This window comes from Schistocerca piceifrons, chromosome 5, assembly GCF_021461385.2.
Source record: "Schistocerca piceifrons isolate TAMUIC-IGC-003096 chromosome 5, iqSchPice1.1, whole genome shotgun sequence".
Taxonomy (NCBI): Eukaryota; Metazoa; Arthropoda; class Insecta; order Orthoptera; family Acrididae; genus Schistocerca; species Schistocerca piceifrons.
This window is the reverse complement of record NC_060142.1, coordinates 133,941,995-133,960,511: the sequence shown is the minus strand read 5'-3', so window position 1 is coordinate 133,960,511 and position 18,517 is coordinate 133,941,995. Positions and strand designations below refer to the sequence as shown.

The window sequence follows — 18,517 nt, the reverse complement described above, 5'->3', positions numbered from 1 at the left end:
CGTGTCAGAACAGGTAGTCATATCATCCACTCCATACTGTCAGATCGAAATAGTTCTTGCCTGCAGATAGGCAACCCAACTAGCAGTTTACCAAAGCTGACTTCTGTCGTAGCGACCTCCGTGATTTCCTCGTACGTAACCTTCCGTCCCTATTGACGTTTGTCGCATCACGAATGGTGTCAGTACTGAAACCTGTAATATGAGTTAATCCTCTAAAGATACTACATCCACTGTCACGTGGCTATTTTCAAGTAGTTGTCTTGTGAGACCCACGAGGACCAAAGATGACCACTTATTTCGTTGTTCTGCACTACTTAACAGCTATTTTGGAACTGATAACAAGTGCTCATTGACGCCGCATATTTTAGTGCTATTTAGAGTTATGTTACGTGGGCTAATTCTAGTTAAGTGCCCAACAATTTCTTATTGAACACAATACGTAAGTTTCTGAATGTCTTCATGGATGACCAATGTGCTGTCGTACTTGGAAGGTGCTTATCCTCCAACAGTAACAACTGTTAACGTATTTTTTCAGATGCGAAGATGACTGCGACGAAAACAGCTGAATATGAAATCATTCCACCTGATGGAGGCTGGGGTTGGATGGTGGTCCTGGGGGTCGCCCTAAATTACGTAAGTACTGCGTCTCAACTTTTCAAGTCATCAAATTAATGTCTTGTTCTAATTCTATGGAACATTGGTTCTAATGGAATACAAGGAGAACAATTAGCGGTTAATGAAGTTCAAAGCAGACATTTGTTTGCGATACCCAAATAGTGTGTAGAGAATTGTTGTCGGTACCAATTCTCAAAATAACAGTCATTTACAGAGAGAGATTATCTTAGCTTACTTTCAACGAGAGGCAATCGTAAAGTTTTACTTATCACCTAGGAATAAAGTTACGTGATTAATTTTTTGTTTGACTACAGATGCATGGAAGACATTTTTTGTTTTTATTTAATCGAATTTTTAACTTGTTCACAAATTTCAACATATTTGAAGGTTTTCACCTTAATTAAGATCATATCAGCGTGGTATTTTCCTAATATACTTCTGACCAAGAAGCAAGTGTTTTTGTTAATTGTGCATTTTGCGTTCCAGTTGTCACAGACGTAGCATTGAAAAATCCTTTAGTAGTTCTTTAGTAATTATTTTTAGCCCGCATCTCGTGGTCGTGCGGTAGCGTTCTCGCTTCCCACGCCCGGGTTCCCGGGTTCGATTCCCGGCGGGGTCAGGGATTTTCTCTGCCTCGTGATGGCTGGGTGTTGTGTGCTGTCCTTAGGTTAGTTAGGTTTAAGTAGTTCTAAGTTCTAGGGGACTGATGACCATAGATGTTAAGTCCCATAGTGCTCAGAGCCATTTGAACCCAACCATTAGTAATTATTTATTTTCGCTATTTTATCCCTTTGGTGGCTGAATTACCAAATATGCTGAAACACATATTATTTTATTTTCTGACTGATAAACCAGATACCAGTTTTCATAGTTCCAGTTTCAAAATTCCCTTAACACCGACTTACTTTTAAAAAGGTCTTCATCGCCAATTTCACCCCCTTAGCAGTGAAATTTCGAGCAGTCCCTTCTTAAATGGTGCCTACAGTTTAAGATCTACACCCTATCCAAACCTGAAGTTTCTATCCTTAAAGGTTTGGGCTGGGCGATGATGAGTTAGTGAATCAGTCTGGCCCTATTTCGTCCCCTAAGGGTCTCATTTTCGAAAAAAGTTGAAACACGTATTTTTTCATTTGTAACCGAGAAGTCACACATAAATTTTCAGATATTTATCTTTAACAATGTTTTCGCAATAAAATATTTTCATAAAACGTTTCACACTCTGTTTCACTCCCTTAGGGGTTGAATTTACAGAAGCATTCCAAGCGTATCTCTTATTTCTAGCAGAGAAGCCAGTACAAACGTTCATAGATTCATCTTCAAAAATGCTTACACAATGAAATATTTGCATGAAAACTTTCATCCACCATTTCACCCCCACAGGGTCCGAATTTCCAAAAACAGTGAAACACTTATATTTTTAATTATAACTGAAACCGAAGTTTAAATTTTCATAGATTTAGCTTTGAAAATGGTTTCGTAATAAAATATTTTCCATAAAGTTCTCATCACCTATTTCAACCCTTAGGGGTTCAATTACATGAAACACTGAAACACTATTTTTTTTTATTTGTAACCGAGAAGTCAGATACCAATGTTCATATATGTAGCTTAAAAATACTTCAGTAGTTCTTCAATAATATATTTTCAAATAAAGCTTTCACACACTATTTCGCTCCCATAGGGTTACATTTCCTAAAATACTGAAACACGTATTTCTTTATTTATGACCGAGGAACCAAATACCAATTGTCGTAGGTCTAATCTCCAAAGTACCCTAATAGCGACATTTCTCAAAAAGAAAAAAAAAACCTGCATCACCTATTTCACTCCCCTTAGGGTTGGAATTTCGAAAAATCTCTCCTTAAACGACACCTACAGTATAAGATCCACGCCTTCTCCAAATTTTAAGTCGCTGTCCTTACCGGTTTGGGCTGGGCGATGGTGGTTCATTCAGTTTGTTAGTCATGTCATTGCCTTTTATATGTAGAGATTCAAATCTTCGCCCCACGGTATTGAAGCACGTCACTAGACGAGCCAAAAACATTCGCCAAACTTATTGATAAAGTCGAGTAACGGGCGGTAATTCGATTTCTGCATTTGATGGGGAACAACGTTGCCACAGTCCATGCATTGTTGGTGGACGTGTACGACAACAATGCACCGTCATATGAGACAATAGTTAGTTGACGTAGTCGCCTCCAGCTTAGTTAAACAAGCCTGTCGAAATGTCATACCAACTCACTGCGAAAGGAACTAGATTGGAAAGACAGGCGATCCACAGTCGAGGTGACAGTGAAAAACGTGAAAGATCCCTAATGGATTAATTTTTAACATGTTTTCGTGACATTTTGAACATGATTCGTCGATTTCTGAGTGCCACGACAGCTCACAGCTGTTCAAAAACCCCGGCGAACTCAGACAGGAGCGGAAGTAGTCTAACTGTCTCAGGTCAATCCAGATGGCTTCCTTTGGCCTCCTAGTCACTATGAAATTGTGCTGGGAAACAAAACAGCAAAGTAAGCAATGGCAACATGAGGTTTCAACATCACCAAAATGGAAAAGACTCAACCACCGTGAGGCAAGGTGATTCACAGTGTTCCTTGGGACAGCCATGGTGTGGTGCTAATCGTTCACGCTCGCACTGCACAGACTGTCACAAGAGCATCCTGCGGAAATCTTATGGAAGGTTACCGGATGCTACCAAGTCATACATAATTGACGACGTAGGTTGCAGGCTCTAGTTTGGGATGAAGAGTTTGTCACAGGAGAGGAATTGGTTACGGGCCGCATCAAACCAATCAGAAGACTGATGGTTCGGATAAAAAAAATCATCGATGGGAAAAATACGTCACACTGAAGGGTGAATATGAAAAGACTGATCGACACCAAGACTCATATTCGCATCTCTATAGTTTAGATTTTTTGTCCGATTTCTTGGACACTGAGATGGCTAGTAATAACACAGTTAGTTAGAGCACTCAGAATAAGTAATACTTTATTAGTCACAACAAAACTTGTCTTTCCTCGCCAGGCTCGGCTGTAGCTATGAAACTGCACACGTGGACTTGCGGTTCAGAAAACACTAAATGAGCCACAATTACTGAGTCGCAAATTGATACAAGTTCATAGTGGCTGTAACGTGGCTTTACTACAGTCACTAGGAAACGCTAGTTCGTAGACACTTGCTGACACAGTTCTGATAGCAATGGCGCGCATACACAGATCACAGGAGAAGGATGCCTCTTCACTCCCCGACGGTTTGTACGGGCTGTGTCACGGCGAGAAGGCAGCACAACGACGTTACTCCGACAGGAACTTCCTGGAAGTGCGTAGGATCCGACCTCGAACTGAAGTGCCCTCCTGGTCTCTGACGACGCTATCTCATGGCAGGGGCGCGGCCGTGGCCGCTCGGAACTACGGGACGCACGGCTTCTCCCTAGCATCTCATTGGCGCCTCGTGATATGGCTTTGCTGTGCAGTATCTCTGCAGTGGTCAATACATCTTGCACCTCTCTCGATACTTGACAACACCACAAATACGAATACTAATAGAAATAAAAATTAATGACACATGTAGTGATTTTTCTGGAGAAAACAATGAGGAATGTTTAGGTACCATCTCCTTACGAACTTAAGGGTCCATAGTAATGAGCAATGGGAAACAACATGAACACACAGGCTCGGGGTAAGGGTTCCTGTACAAATGATGACATGAAAACAATAAATAAAGTAAGAAACTTGACTCTTTAATACGAATGAAGGAAACAGACCATTAGACAAGAAAGGCAGCAATTTTATTAATATTCTCATTCTCCGTATGCCTCCATCGTTTCCCTGAACATGTATGTCCGCTCTTCTTAAAGTAAATGCATTTGCTGTTAAGCACTGTTCTATTTATCTTTTAGTGAAAATTTTTCAGATTGTCTTATGCAGTTGTTCTCAGACAAGCCAGTAGCATTAAAAGCAGTCTCAAGTCCTGATTAAGATAATGCTAGTACACTATCCGCAGATAATTTCCGACGTACATTTTCTTGTTGAGCACGTCAAGCGACAATGAAATTTCGACATTACACTGACCGCTGAAAAGCCTTCATGGTAGGTTTTTAGCCTTGGCTGTGGTGAAAAAATTTAGAAACAGCCATAGAATTTGGCGCTTGTATTCCCAAAGTGCGAACAGCATTTACGAGTATGACCACGTATGAACAACAGCTGCTATCCCCATTTGTGGAATAAGTTTTCAGCCTTATTTATATGAACTGTCTTCAGACACTTTTTTTTTAGTTTGTCGAAATGTTACACGCATCTGAATTAAACATAAACCCACTTAAAATAACACATAATGCAAAATGATTTACATCTTCAGTGTCTTACAAGAGGTCTGTTCGCAAATAATGCTAAGTATAGATATAAATTCATCTTCTAGGTTTTTGTGTTTAGTTATTTTTGGAATCGCAACAACTCAAGTTTGGCCAGCAACAGCTTATCCCTTTGCTTAACAAACAGAATGATCGTATTTGTAAAAGAATCTCAGTACAAACTAGATGACTGTCAGTGGAACTCACACTTAAACAATATTGCAGCCACGAAAATGTAGGAATTTAAATAATCAGTAGGGTAGTCCACTACATCTAGTAATTTTCCAGTTGGCTCCTCTCTTACTTACAGAAGATCAGTAGTAATTAATTATGAAACTAAACCATACAATACGATCAGACTGTGGTGCTTAATGCCTCTCCCAAATGCCTGTTATGAAAACAATAGTTCTTTAATAACCTAGCTACTCAGTGTTTCCGATAAACGTAGCATTATTTTTACATTAAAAACACTGTGGGGAAACTTGCATTCACAAAACAAATCACCTTCCGCAAATTCTTGTGAAATTGTTCCTGAAACAAGTTCATACCGCTTTTCCGTAAGCAAGTTTACTGACATCACATGATTAAAGAGGAACCAGCTTCGCATTTTTAACGCCCTCTACCGATAGAACAGCCATTTATCATGTAATCGACACTAGAGATAAAATCACCGATTATTCTTTGTATATACCTTCCTAATCTATGACTGCAGACTGTAATTGCAGATTTGTCATTGTAAATAATCATTTGAAAGGCGTAAAATATCGCCGAGATACAAAAATTAATATAAGTAACTAATATTTGAGTCCTGGGACAATCAGGAGTAGAAGAACTAAATAGTATCGATACATGATAATGAAACGTGGTATTACTACAACGTGCCATAGTCAATATCCTGTGCAGACGACTCTTACGATGCCATTGCTTATGTTTTATTGTTTCTCTGCAGATGACCAGTCAAGCCCTCATCTCCGTGTTCAGCGTGTTGTTTGGACAAAAGCTGATCTCGATGGGACATGAGACAACAAGTGCAGCCGTCATAATGAACGTCATGACGGCAGTCATGAACTTCTCTGGTGAGTGCGAGAGATAATCTCCTCATTATATTGTTGTCTACTTGTTGCCGTCTTTTTTTCATTTCTTATGATATATCCAAGTGGGCAGGTTTAGTTGTTTTTCAGACCTTATCACAGTGAACTGGCAATGGAAGGATTCGAAGTTTTAAAAGCGGATGTACCGGATTCGTCTGAAAACCAAAGAAAGCCGTTCTGTATCCTAGGTCGAAACTGAGATTATGAAATTAATTTTAATGTTGGGTTAAAACTATCTCAATCAAACCTATGTGACCTTAGCGCTCTACTAGTTGTTACCTACAGTTTATTTCACATACCAGTTGTTCTGATACACACACGGAAAAAAATCGCAGTGCCAAAAAATAACTAATGTAGAGTAATGAAATTTCGGAAATACAGTAGAGCGTCGATTATCCTTAGAAACTGGGGGACATGGGTGTTCGGAAAATTGGTTTGTTCGGATAATCAAACTGTACGTGCTTATTTGCCAAAAAGAAGTACTGTACAGTAAATTTATTCATAAAAACAGGCATCTCTTTTAGTATTACGAAGTGACATACAAAAGCTGCTTCAGTGGGAATATATAGTAATAATCTCGTACTTGTCCCTCTTAGAAAGGACAACCCGTTTACGTTTAAGCATTTTGTATCGCCAAGTTCACTTCTTCACGCAGCAGCACACAAGTGGTCGTACCAGAGAACAGAAGGTGACTGTTTGCACCGTGAGAAGCTCTTCTTGGGGGCGCGCAGTCCTTCAAACTGCGCGGAGCGGCACGCCTCAACTCTAAGCTGGCGCAGCTGTTGCTGTGAACAGCTTTGATACTGCCGCTACTTCTACTGCCAGTGCCAAGCCGACAGAAGCGTGCTGATTGTTGAAACACAGCGACTGGCGGCTTGGCCGGTCAGCAGCGCCTTGTGAAGGCCCCATTAGAAGCAATGTTCCGCTAGCGGTGGCCCAGTGCGGCGACTACTGTGGGAAACTTGGTTTGGGAGTGAGGGAGATGATGGACGGTAGGGTGGGAGAGTAAGAGGCGCGAGCGAGTACACAGTTCGGTTAGGCCGGTATTACACTATCAAATTTCTTTGTCCAATATCTTTGTCCAATATCTTTGTCAAAGATATTTGATAGTGTAATAAGGACTTTGTCAAATGTCGTCCAATATTTGATCAAATCTAGGGCCTCGCTGTATATTTGATCAAAGAAACCGCTTGTCTTCTCTTCACTGCAATGTGACATGTTACCACATGGAGCGCTAGCATCGCTGTAGCGTTCTGTCGTCTGTAGTTTTTTTATAACCATTGCCGGTAAATACCATTGGTGTGTGCCGACAACTACAAAATTAATAGAGATGTCTGAAGCTGATGAGGCGCTTTACAACGTGAGGCACCCTGAATACAAAAATAGATTAAGAAGATTGGAGACCTAACCTGACCTAACCTAACCCAACCTAACATAACCCTCTCCTGTAGCAAGGAATCGGAGTGTTATAGTGAGCCTGTCTTCTGAAGATGTAGCAGTTCTTAAGTGAATGTTGTGCTTTGTGATAGGAGGATACACTTCATTGAGCACATACAGAAATGTATGCTCATCCATTCTTAAGTAATTGATGTACGACTTGACGTCTTCCACTGTAAGCTCACGTAACAAGTTTTGTTGAATGCTTTTATCGTGTCGTCGTAAAACCCACGGCTTCACCCAGATTAGATTAGTTTTTCGTTCCATAGATCCGTGCTGAGGAGATCCTCGTGGATGTGGAACATGTCGATTTTTCTCAGCTGAAATAACAATACTAATAGTATGAATAAATACAATACATCATTTGTTTCTATTAAAAATTTCGCCAATGGAGTAGAAGGAGTTGGCCAGTAGTAAGTCTTTCAGGCTCCTTTTAAACTGATCTTTATTTCTAACTAAATTTTTTATGTTTGCTGGCAAATTATTGAAGATGAGTGTTCCTGAGTAGTGGACCCCTTTTTGAACTAAAGTAAGTGCTTTTAAGTCCTTGTGCAGATCATTTTTGTTCCTGGTATTGTATGTATGAACTGAGTTGTTTGTTGGAAAAAGAGATATATTATTTACGACAAATTTCATTAAGAAGTAAATATACTGAGAGGCAGTAGTTATTATACCCAGTTCTTTGAAGAGGTTTCTGCAGGAGGTCCGTGAATTTACTCCACAAATAATACGTATTACACTCTTTTGGACCTTGAAAACTTTTGTTTGACTTCAAGATTTACCCCCAAAATATTATCCCATATGACATTATGGAATGAAAGTATGCAAGCTTTTTCATTTTTATGTTGCCTGTGTCTGCTAACACTCGAATTGCAAATACAGATTTGTTAAGGCCTTTCTGCAGTTCTGTGGTGTGCTCCTCCCAACTGAATTTATTATCAAGTTGTAATCCCAGGACTTTTAAGACTGTCAACCTCGTATGTATGGTTCCATTTTTCCTCCCCCACTTCTTTTCCGCATGTGCACACAATGCAATTGGAGTACGTAGAACTGCTGCGGTTAAATAACAAGTTGTTGTCAGCCATCTTGAACTTTGACGAAAAATTTGATGACAGTGTAATACCCCTTCTAGCGCTACGTCAAAGATCTTTGTCAAATATATTGGAGGGAATATTGGATCAAATCTTTGACAAAGAAATTTGATAGTGTAATACCGGCCTTAAGCGGTCGTTTGGTTGACTGACGTTCGGATAATCGACGCTCTACTGTACTTTTGTCTAGATAACATATATAAGTGATTAACATTGCAATATCACGGGTTAATGTAAGCGTGAGATAAACCATTGCAGATATGAAATTCTGGTACATTAATAAACAGCCAACAACCAATATAATGAAGGCAGACAGCCATGCCTTGTGTTGTACAGGTGCCGAATGCCGGTTTGTGGGCTGGAGTTCCATGCCTGGTGCACCTGGTCGGTCAATACAGAAATGGTTAGTGCTGGTTGTGGATGACGTTGGATCCGTCGGCCGGTGATGCCTCAAATGTGATCTATAGGAGACAGTGACGGCGACCGATCAGGTCAAGGCAACATGTCGGCACTCTGTAGAGCATGTTGGGTTACAGCTGCAGTAAATGGGCGAGCGTTATACTGCTGGAAAACACCCCTTAGAATGACGCTCACGAATGGCGGTACAACAGGTCGAATCAACAGATTGACGTACAAATTTGCAGCCAGGCTGCGTGGGATAACCACGAGACTGCTCCTGCTGTCTTAAGAAATCTCATCTCAGACCGTAACTCCAGGTGTTGGCCGAGTGGGTCTAGAAATGGGCAGGTTGGTTGTAAGTCCTCTACAGTTCTCTTTCTAACCAACACACGGCCATCACTGGCACCGAGACAGAACCAGTTTTCATCAGAAAATACAACAGACCTCCACTCTACCCTCCAATAAGCTCTCATTTGACATCACTTAAGTCGCTAATGGTAGTGGTTTGGGGTCAGTGGAATGCAAGCAACTCGGCCGCATGGCTCAGGGCCATCCGTGAAGTACCCCATTTGTAATATTTCGTTATTTTTTATCTAATTATTTTGAATTTTCTTACTCCTATATTAATATTACCAATGGAGCATTATTATTATTGTTGATAATATATAAATCATTGTATGTCACCATGATTATTGAACATGTACGACCTGTTTAACGTTTCCAGATAACAGGTAAAAATTCGAGGCAATAAATTGAAACGGAATTGAACTGAACTGTCAGTGTTTATTGAATATGTATGACCCGTTTAACGTTTCCAGGTAACAAATAAATTGAAACGGAATTGAACAGAATTGTCACTGTGGTACCAACTGCTGTTCAAATTGCTGCTGCAGATACAGTGCAATGCGCCAGAGCCATACATCGAACTCGATGGTCTTCCTCTCGGTAGTGCCACGTATCCGTCTCGAGCCCGATCTTCTTGCGACTGTACATTCCCCTGAACACTGCTTTCTATAGTCATGTGCAGTGGCTACATTCCAGAAAAAGTCTTTCTGCAGTATTGTAGGAGGAACATCAAGCTTCTAGCAGACATATTACATGACCTCGATCAATCTCAGTGAGGTACTCATAATGGCGTCTTTGACCCCTGAAGGGCATTCTTGATTAACATCGTCTCACCATGTCCAGTCTCAAAGGTAACTAACGCACACGAACGTAATAGCGTGAATTTAAAGAAAACCTGATTTGCATCCTCATTGGTGTGAAATTTGAATATAAATCACCTTTCAGATGTAGAAACACGCCTACCAACTTCCGTTTATTGCACAACTTCTTCTTGGCTTCGCAATTTTTTTCTGTCTGTGTATGATGAGTGATGACGAGAAAGTAATCTATTGTACTTGCAAAAATGACAGGTGGCCTCAAGTGTCTACATGTTTGGGTAATCATAGCTCGTGATGCGCAACCCCCCCTCCATGCTTAGCCAGTTACCCATTGCATGATAATGCAGCATGCACGCAGAGTTGCCACCGTGAGGTGCATGGGGACAGGCATGGGCAGAAGTGTGCATCTCTGCACAGTGCTACTGTAGTAGGTGTACATTATACAATGTGTACATTATGCAACAAATTTAATTATTTTTGATGTGGTTTATGGTCACTGACGTAAAAAAGATATTCCGTCCGTTACTTCACACTATTAGGTGTCGACTTTTCTTTTTTCTTTTTCTTTCTAAAGCAGCCTACGTTTCTCCTCATGGTTCAAGCTCCATGCCAAATTTCATCGAAATTTGCTCAGCGGTTTAGTCGTGAAAACGTAACAGACCTACTCTCATATGTATTATATTATAGTACAAAAGTGAGGATTTAACACTTTGAGGATTACACAAGCATTGTATTTGTTATAGTGAATCATATTATGTAGAGGGCATATCAATCAATACAAGTATTTTCCATTAAAAGCATTTTCATAAATATGATAAAACTCAAAATCCAAAGAATAAATAACTTTTTCAACAAGTAAATATTTTTCCCTAATTCGGGTAATACTCTTCAAATCAATAAATATCTCGTACGACACACTTTCTGAAGAAGCCTACGTTCTTCTTCTGCGTTCAGGTTATATCCGCACCAAATTTTTTCCATATCGGTTCAGCGATTTTGTTGTGAAATGGTAACAGAAAAAAAGACTTTCACGTTTATAAAATTTTTTCATGATCCGCTTTTGATGAAATGAAGCATATATGTTCCCGCAAGCTACTGTCAAATTACCTGTGAAAACACCATTAAGGTTCTTCTAATATACTTGGAGATTAGCGTGTTCAAAGAAACAGACACGACGGTTTTACAGTTTTTTATTTGTATAGAAGAAGATAACCATTTTCATCTGAGTAAGTAAGAAGGAGGCATGCAAAATTTGTGCTTAACACATCAAACCGTTTATCCACTGCATGGAGATACTGCAATATCTATCAAACGTAATGAAGTTTCATACTGTAGAACACTCAGTCTATGTAATTGAAACTGCGAATTCTTATTTATAATTTTATTTTTCATCTTTCATTCTTTACCACAGTGGATGGGAACACAGGTGAAGAGCTATCGCTGCTATTCAATCAATCTCCAGTGAGACAGGAATGGGGCAAAGGGGAAACCTCTTTTTATATACTTCATTGTCTACCTCGAACGCTGGAACGAACTGTCTGAGCTCCACACAATTCAGATAACGTTTATTATTTCCTTTATTTTAGTTGTTTTAGACATATTTAAGCATTCTGGAAGTGAAGCAGTCGGGTTCCATGCTAGGAATACTAGGCAGGTCACTACCAATTCCGCCATCATGGGAAATCTCCCGGAAACATTCATAAGAACCGAGGGCCTACGTTTGCATTTGATAAGTTTCTGGAACAATATGTTCTGGATAAAATTATGAAGTCCTAATATGCCTATTTGATAGCAAGATACTAAAGGCAATGAATTGCTTTGCATATACTGTGCATCTACCTCTAATGAAGTAATTCCAAATTTCTTCTTTATATATTTCATTCTTTGTCCCAGAAGGTAGTGCACGCTGGTATCGAAGCAGAGATAGTATCAATTGGAACCGTTTGGGAGGGGACTTCCAGTTCAGGGAACCGCAATAAAACCAAGCGAAACGTTTACCCCCTCCCTCCCACCCCCCTCCCCCCAAAGCTGTCCCCTTTACTGCTGCGGTAATGTCTTTTGTCCCAGACAACATAAAAAGAAATTATATCCCAGGAGTGGAGGTGGCTATTTGAGATGCCATACGAAACAGAATAAAGAATTCATTTCTAATGTTCAAAAATGGTTCAAATGGCTCTGAGCACTATGGGAATTAACATCTGTGGTCATCAGTCCCCTAGAACTTAGAACTACTTAAACCTAACTAACCTAAGGACATCACACACATCCATGCCCAAGGCAGGATTCGAACCTGCGACCGTAGCAGTCGCACGGTTCCAGACTGAAGCGCCTAGAACCGCACGACTACACCGGCCGGCCATTTCTAATGTAGAGAAGTCATATAGAAGGTACAGATTTGATGGAAGGGTTCTGGAAAGGTGTAGCACATTAGTTAACGTAACTAGATAGATAACTCTTTAAGGTTCTTATCAGATATGGTTGCCAAAGATGTCGAAGGAATCGAGAGGTATGATGCAAGTGCCGTAACAGATCAGTACGTCTACACAATAGTCTAACAGAGGTGATTTTGTGACTTAAATTTGACCAGATTCAAGAAAGATGACATTGATTTAGCGACACTATTATAACAGGATAAACGATTTCGAGCAGAAGACGGTTCTCCAGGACACTGAGCATCGCCTGCTGCCACTCACCGACCTGCATGATCAGCACCCCAGTAGGAGCAAGACACTTCTGTGACACTCATTCATGTCAGTGCCGAGGCACTTGCCTTGCAGAAGCCTCCTGGATGTGACCAGCTGCCGTGGTCGACGATCATTGGCTCTTTTCCAGAAAAATTACGCTTCCCCAGCGTCAGACAGCAGCAGCTGCATTTAAGGCCGCCCTTGTCCACCACATGACCGTGTAACAGCTGACATCAGTGTGACGTCCAGCGTGTGTTGACCAACGCCGTATCGATGATACTGCTGCCACTATAATCACCGGGCCCGGATCATCTGTCCATCCTCTGAGCATCCGAACTGTCGGGCACACTGCAGCCTTTCACAGACTACGAGTTCGTCAAGCCATTTCCTCCTCTGCCAAGATGTCAGTGGAGGACTTCCATGTCTGACGCTTGGCGCAGTCTGATGTATCCCGGGGAAAAGTACACATTCCCGGTTTCTTGTAGGTACAGTTCTGCTGAGGTACGGATAACCGGTGCATCACAGTTTGCGAGTTAAGTGGCGCCTCAACGTACTCGAGGCCTGACGTAGGCAGAGCAGAACGACTGCTATTACCATAACGTTTATGTTACACGCAGATTCACCTTGAAGTTATGGTAGTACATTGTCCAATTATATTAATACGACCACCACCTAGTTTCGTCCTCAAAGTCAAGAACTACTCACAGCCGGAAAGTGGCAGCACTAGCAGTGAGGGTACTCAAAGCCTGTCGAAGTGACGCAGAAAACAGTGCAGTCGTAGTCGTAATGTGATTTATCTGACGTCCATCGGGGTATGATCATTGGCTTTCCGGAATAGGGTGGAAGCATATGTGAAACGGAATGATATGTTCACTCTGCAGCGGAAACTTCCTGACAGATTAAAACTGTGTGCCGGACCGAGACTCGAAGTCGGGACCTTTGCCTTTCGCGGGCAAGTGCTCTACCAGCTGAGCTACCCACGCACGACTCACGCCCCGTCCTCACAGCTTTACTTCTGCCAGTGCCTCGTCTCTGCCTTCCAAACTTCACAGAAGCTCTCCTGGAACCTTGCAGAACTAGCACTCCTGAAAGAAAGGATATTGCGGATACATGGCTTAGCCACAGCCACAGCCACTGCCAGGAGATTTCATATGAGAAACGGCTAAGTTTGTCAACGGGTCGCCGTGGCCGGGCGAATATAGTGTAACTGTTGAGCCAAAGACAGCCCAAGTGAATCAAGGGGCTACCAACAGCGTCTTTTCAATTAACATTCGGCAAACGTTGCTGTATATGGGGCTCTGCAGTAGGCGCCTTGCTCACGCACCCATGCTGACTGCTGTTCATCGGCGACAAAGGTTGGGATTTGCGTGCCAGTACTGTAACAGAACGTTCACTGAGAGCCGACATATAACCTTCCAGGCTTTTGGTAGGTGGTCACATTAATGTCAGTGGACAGTGAATACAGACCAAAGCAATGTGGTGTCCAGCCACTGTGAAATAGTGCCAAGGCGACAAAGACGTGGGTGAAGCAGATCAGGAAAGAAGAACATCGACATCGACCACAGACAAGAATTTCACACAATATTTTTGGCAAGCTGAAAGAACATCTGGGGGAAGGTTTTCCAACGATGAGGACGTACATACAGCAGTTTTCGAATGGTTCAAACACCATAGACTCGATTTCTATCGTCGAAGAACTGAACGTTTGCTAGAACTTTCCTACCCTTGTTTACAGAGATTAAGTGACTGTGTTGAAAAAGTGTGTCATGTACCTGTGTCATTTCCAAGTATAGTGCAGCATTCGCTGAAAGTTACTCTATCTGCCATAATAATGTGTAACTTTGCTTTTTGAAGTTAACTCGCACTATTTCATTTTCAGATCAATGAATAACACATTTTCAATTCGGAACACAGTTTTATCACTCCTAACTTTCTGAGCTGACGGGAAGAAACGTGTCTTTTCAGGTCTACTTACCGGACCGCTGCTGAAGAAGTTCTCGATGCGGCAGGTGGCTGTCATTGGAGGGTGCTTTGTGGTGACCGGCCTGGTGCTCACCAGCTTCGCCAATTCCATCATTCACATCATCATCACCTACAGCATCTTCGTTGGTAAGACAAAATCAAAAAGTTCAATGTACACTTGCGAGCAATCGCATAATCGAATTCTCATTGTTCAGAATTTAAGCTATTCTGCTACTTTGAATAACTGGTTTCGATTATGAGCTGCTATTCTTTTTGTCCACTGCGATAATCGTGTTCCTTCGTTCTAGTTTTTCACTCTGTGTATACGTATCACTGTTTTGTTGAATGTATGGGTTTGCGTGCACTTTGAAGTTAAAGTACCATTTGTAAACTGTTTCACTGTACTACTTCGTAATCCAAGGATGACCTAAACTACGCGTTGACCTTCAAACATAGTACACTCTAGGTATTGTGTGAGGGCGATGTTTATTCCAGTTTCTAGTTTGCTTACTACTACAAACTTTACATTAATCATCAACAATTTCCTATTCAAAAGCACGTTACATAATATCGTAATTACATCTTTATTTTTTTTAATTGTGTTCTCAAGACACTAATGGTAGTAAAAATACAGTAAAAGTGCATTTGTCTCTTTACAACGCCATGCAGGCATCTTGGGTCCAAACATACAGGGTGTTTCAAAAATGACCGGTATATTTGAAACGGCAATGAAAACTAAACGAGGAGCTATAGAAATACACCGTTTATTGCGATATGCTTGGGACAACAGTACATTTTCAGGCAGACAAACTTTCGAAATTACAGTAGTTACAATTTACAACAACAGATGGTGCTGCGGTCTGGGAAACTCTATAGTACGATATTTTCCACATATCCACCATGCCTAGCAATAATATGGCGTAGTCTTTGAATGAAATTACCCGAAACCTTTGACAACGTGTCTGGCGGAATGGCTTCACATGCAGATGAGATGTACTGCTTCAGCTGTTCAATTGTTTCTGGATTCTGGCGGTACACCTGGTCTTTCAAATGTCCCCACAGAAAGAAGTCACAGGGGTTCATGTCTGGCGAATAGGGAGCCCAATCCACGCCGCCTCCTGTATGTTTCGGATAGCCCAAAGCAATCACACGATCATCGAAATATTCATTCAGGAAATTGAAGACGTCGGCCGTGCGTTGTGGCCGGGCACCATCTTGCATAAACCACGAGGTGTTCGCAGTGTCGTCTAAGGCAGTTTGTACCGCCACAAATTCACGAAGAATGTCCAGATAGCGTGATGCAGTAATCGTTTCGGATCTGAAAAATGGGCCAATGATTCCTTTGGAAGAAATGGCGGCCCAGACCAGTACTTTTTGAGGATGCAGGGACGATGGGACTGCAACATGGGGCTTTTCGGTTCCCCATATGCGCCAGTTCTGTTTGTTGACGAAGCCGTCCAGGTGAAAATAAGCTGCGTCAGTAAACCAAATGCTGCCCACATGCATATCGCCGTCATCAATCCTGTGCACTATATCGTTAGCGAATGTCTCTCGTGCAGCAATGGTAGCGGCGCTGAGGGGTTGCCGCGTTTGAATTTTGTATGGATAGAGGTGTAAACTCTGGCGCATGAGACGATATGTGGACGTTGGCGTCATTTGGACCGCAGCTGCAACACGGCGAACGGAAACCCGAGGCCGCTGTTGGATCTCCTGCTGCACTAGCTGCGCGTTGCCCTCTGTGGTTGCTGTACGCGGTCGCCCTACCTTTCCAGCACGTTCATCCGTCACGTTCCCAGTCCGTTGAAATTTTTCAAACAGATCCTTTATTGTATCGCTTTTCGGTCCTTTGGTTACATTAAACCTCCGTTGAAAACTTCGTCTTGTTGCAACAACACTGTGTTCTAGGCGGTGGAATTCCAACACCAGAAAAATCCTCTGTTCTAAGGAATAAACCATGTTGTCTACAGCACACTTGCACGTTGTGAACAGCACACGCTTACAGCAGAAAGACGACGTACAGAATGGCGCACCCACAGACTGCGTTGTCTTCTATATCGTTCACATCACTTGCAGCGCCATCTGTTTTTGAAAATTGTAACTACTGTAATTTCGAAAGTTTGTCCGCCTGAAAATGTACTGTTGTCCCAAGCATATTGCAACAAACGGTGTATTTCTATCGCTGCTCGTTTAGTTTTTATTGCCGTTTCAAATATACCGGTCATTTTTGAAACACCCTGTATGTAGTTCTATGAGGAAAACTGTCGTGCATATAATAAGAAAACTGTGGAGACAGCAGTACAGTTCGTAACTTGTCTATATGGATTTACAGGAAGTTCCATTTTTTGATGCGTTATAAATGGTTCACTATACATCCATGAACACATCTAAGCTGAAGCACGTAAAATTTTCACGGAAAATATTTCGGAAATGGAAAGTACTATTGATGTGCAGCTTCTACAGTATGGACTGATAGTCGGGTCTCGTATTGTTAGCCAAAAAACATAGTAGACGGAAAGTGTTTTTGTGCAAACATGCACTTTGTTAAATGCAACAATGCCTATTCACACGAACTAACTAAAAGTAGGGCAAATGGCACGCCGACACTTGTTTGTACCATTCAACCGGCATAGTTGCTAGGTACGATGCTGTTGTTTGCTTATAGTCTGCTTGTGTGCTCCTTACGTGAGACGGTCGAAGCAGTAGGTCGTGAGTGGACCATTTCATTTACCAATGCAGAGAAAGCCGGCATGCTCGTGGTATTCAGAGAGTGTAGGAAGAAAGCAGTTCGTTATTGTACGGTGTTTGTAGCAAGATATCCCAATAGACGTCAACCATCTCGGCAATTACTTACCAGTCTCTTCAACCAGTTATGAGAAAGTGGTATTGATCCGCACGTTAGCTCCCGCGTTATCGCACAGGGAAGTGGCATACTAGTAAGTCAGGCAAGTGTCCTATGCGTTCTCCATCGGCATACATTTCATCTCGATGACATCTCACTCCATCAAGAGGGGCTTGGAAACGATTATGAGAATCATGTTAACTTCTGTACATGGTTATTAAGACAGGGTACTCCAGATGTATCACATGTGTTGTTTTGTGATGAAGCTACATTTACCAATAGTGGCCAGGTAAGCCACCGAAACATGCACTACTGGTCTGTTGACAATACGTCAGATGGAACATCAGCATCCATGGAGTGTTAACGTGTGTTGTAGTATAGTGTGCCATTAGACGATGCACCTGTTTTTCATAGATATCCTGTGTGCATGCTTACAAACCACATCACGTGCGACCCTCAGATCGGTACAGCAGCAGACACAATAGCGACACACCTGCATGACACATCGAGATGACTTTTGTTGATGTTTGTTCATATACAGCTTCCACATCATCTTTTCATGTTCAAATTTGTACGTAATTATTGTCTGATGTATGTACCTATCAGTTTTGAACGCTTTTGATAATCAACGAGGGGGGGCTGAACTGTTCGAACGCACAGGGCAGTAGCAGGGCTGAGGGAGGGGGGAGGAGGGGAGGGGAGGGAATCGACGACTCGGTGAACAAGGAGTCGAATGGTGGATGGTGGTAGAGGACAGCAACTCTGTCTTGGAGCTTATATGACTTGGAGGGGATCGGTGGAACAACAACGCGGTATCACAGTAGAAGCTTCGAGTTCTTTCTAGAAAATCCGTCAGTTGAAAGGGACGAACAGGGGATCCA

At 41.8% G+C, this 18,517-nt stretch overlaps 1 protein-coding gene across 1 annotated transcript in view; it reads left to right on the top strand.

The window, feature by feature from the left end:
* Positions 1–543: 543 nt before the first annotated feature.
* Positions 544–18,517, top strand: part of LOC124798801 (monocarboxylate transporter 2-like) — a 69,072-nt gene continuing 51,098 nt past the window's right edge. Inside the window, exons 1-3 of the mRNA XM_047262330.1 lie at positions 544–633; positions 5,920–6,046; positions 14,801–14,944. Of these exons, the coding sequence (XP_047118286.1) occupies positions 544–633; positions 5,920–6,046; positions 14,801–14,944 (361 nt within the window). The remainder of the gene's footprint in view (positions 634–5,919; positions 6,047–14,800; positions 14,945–18,517) is intronic.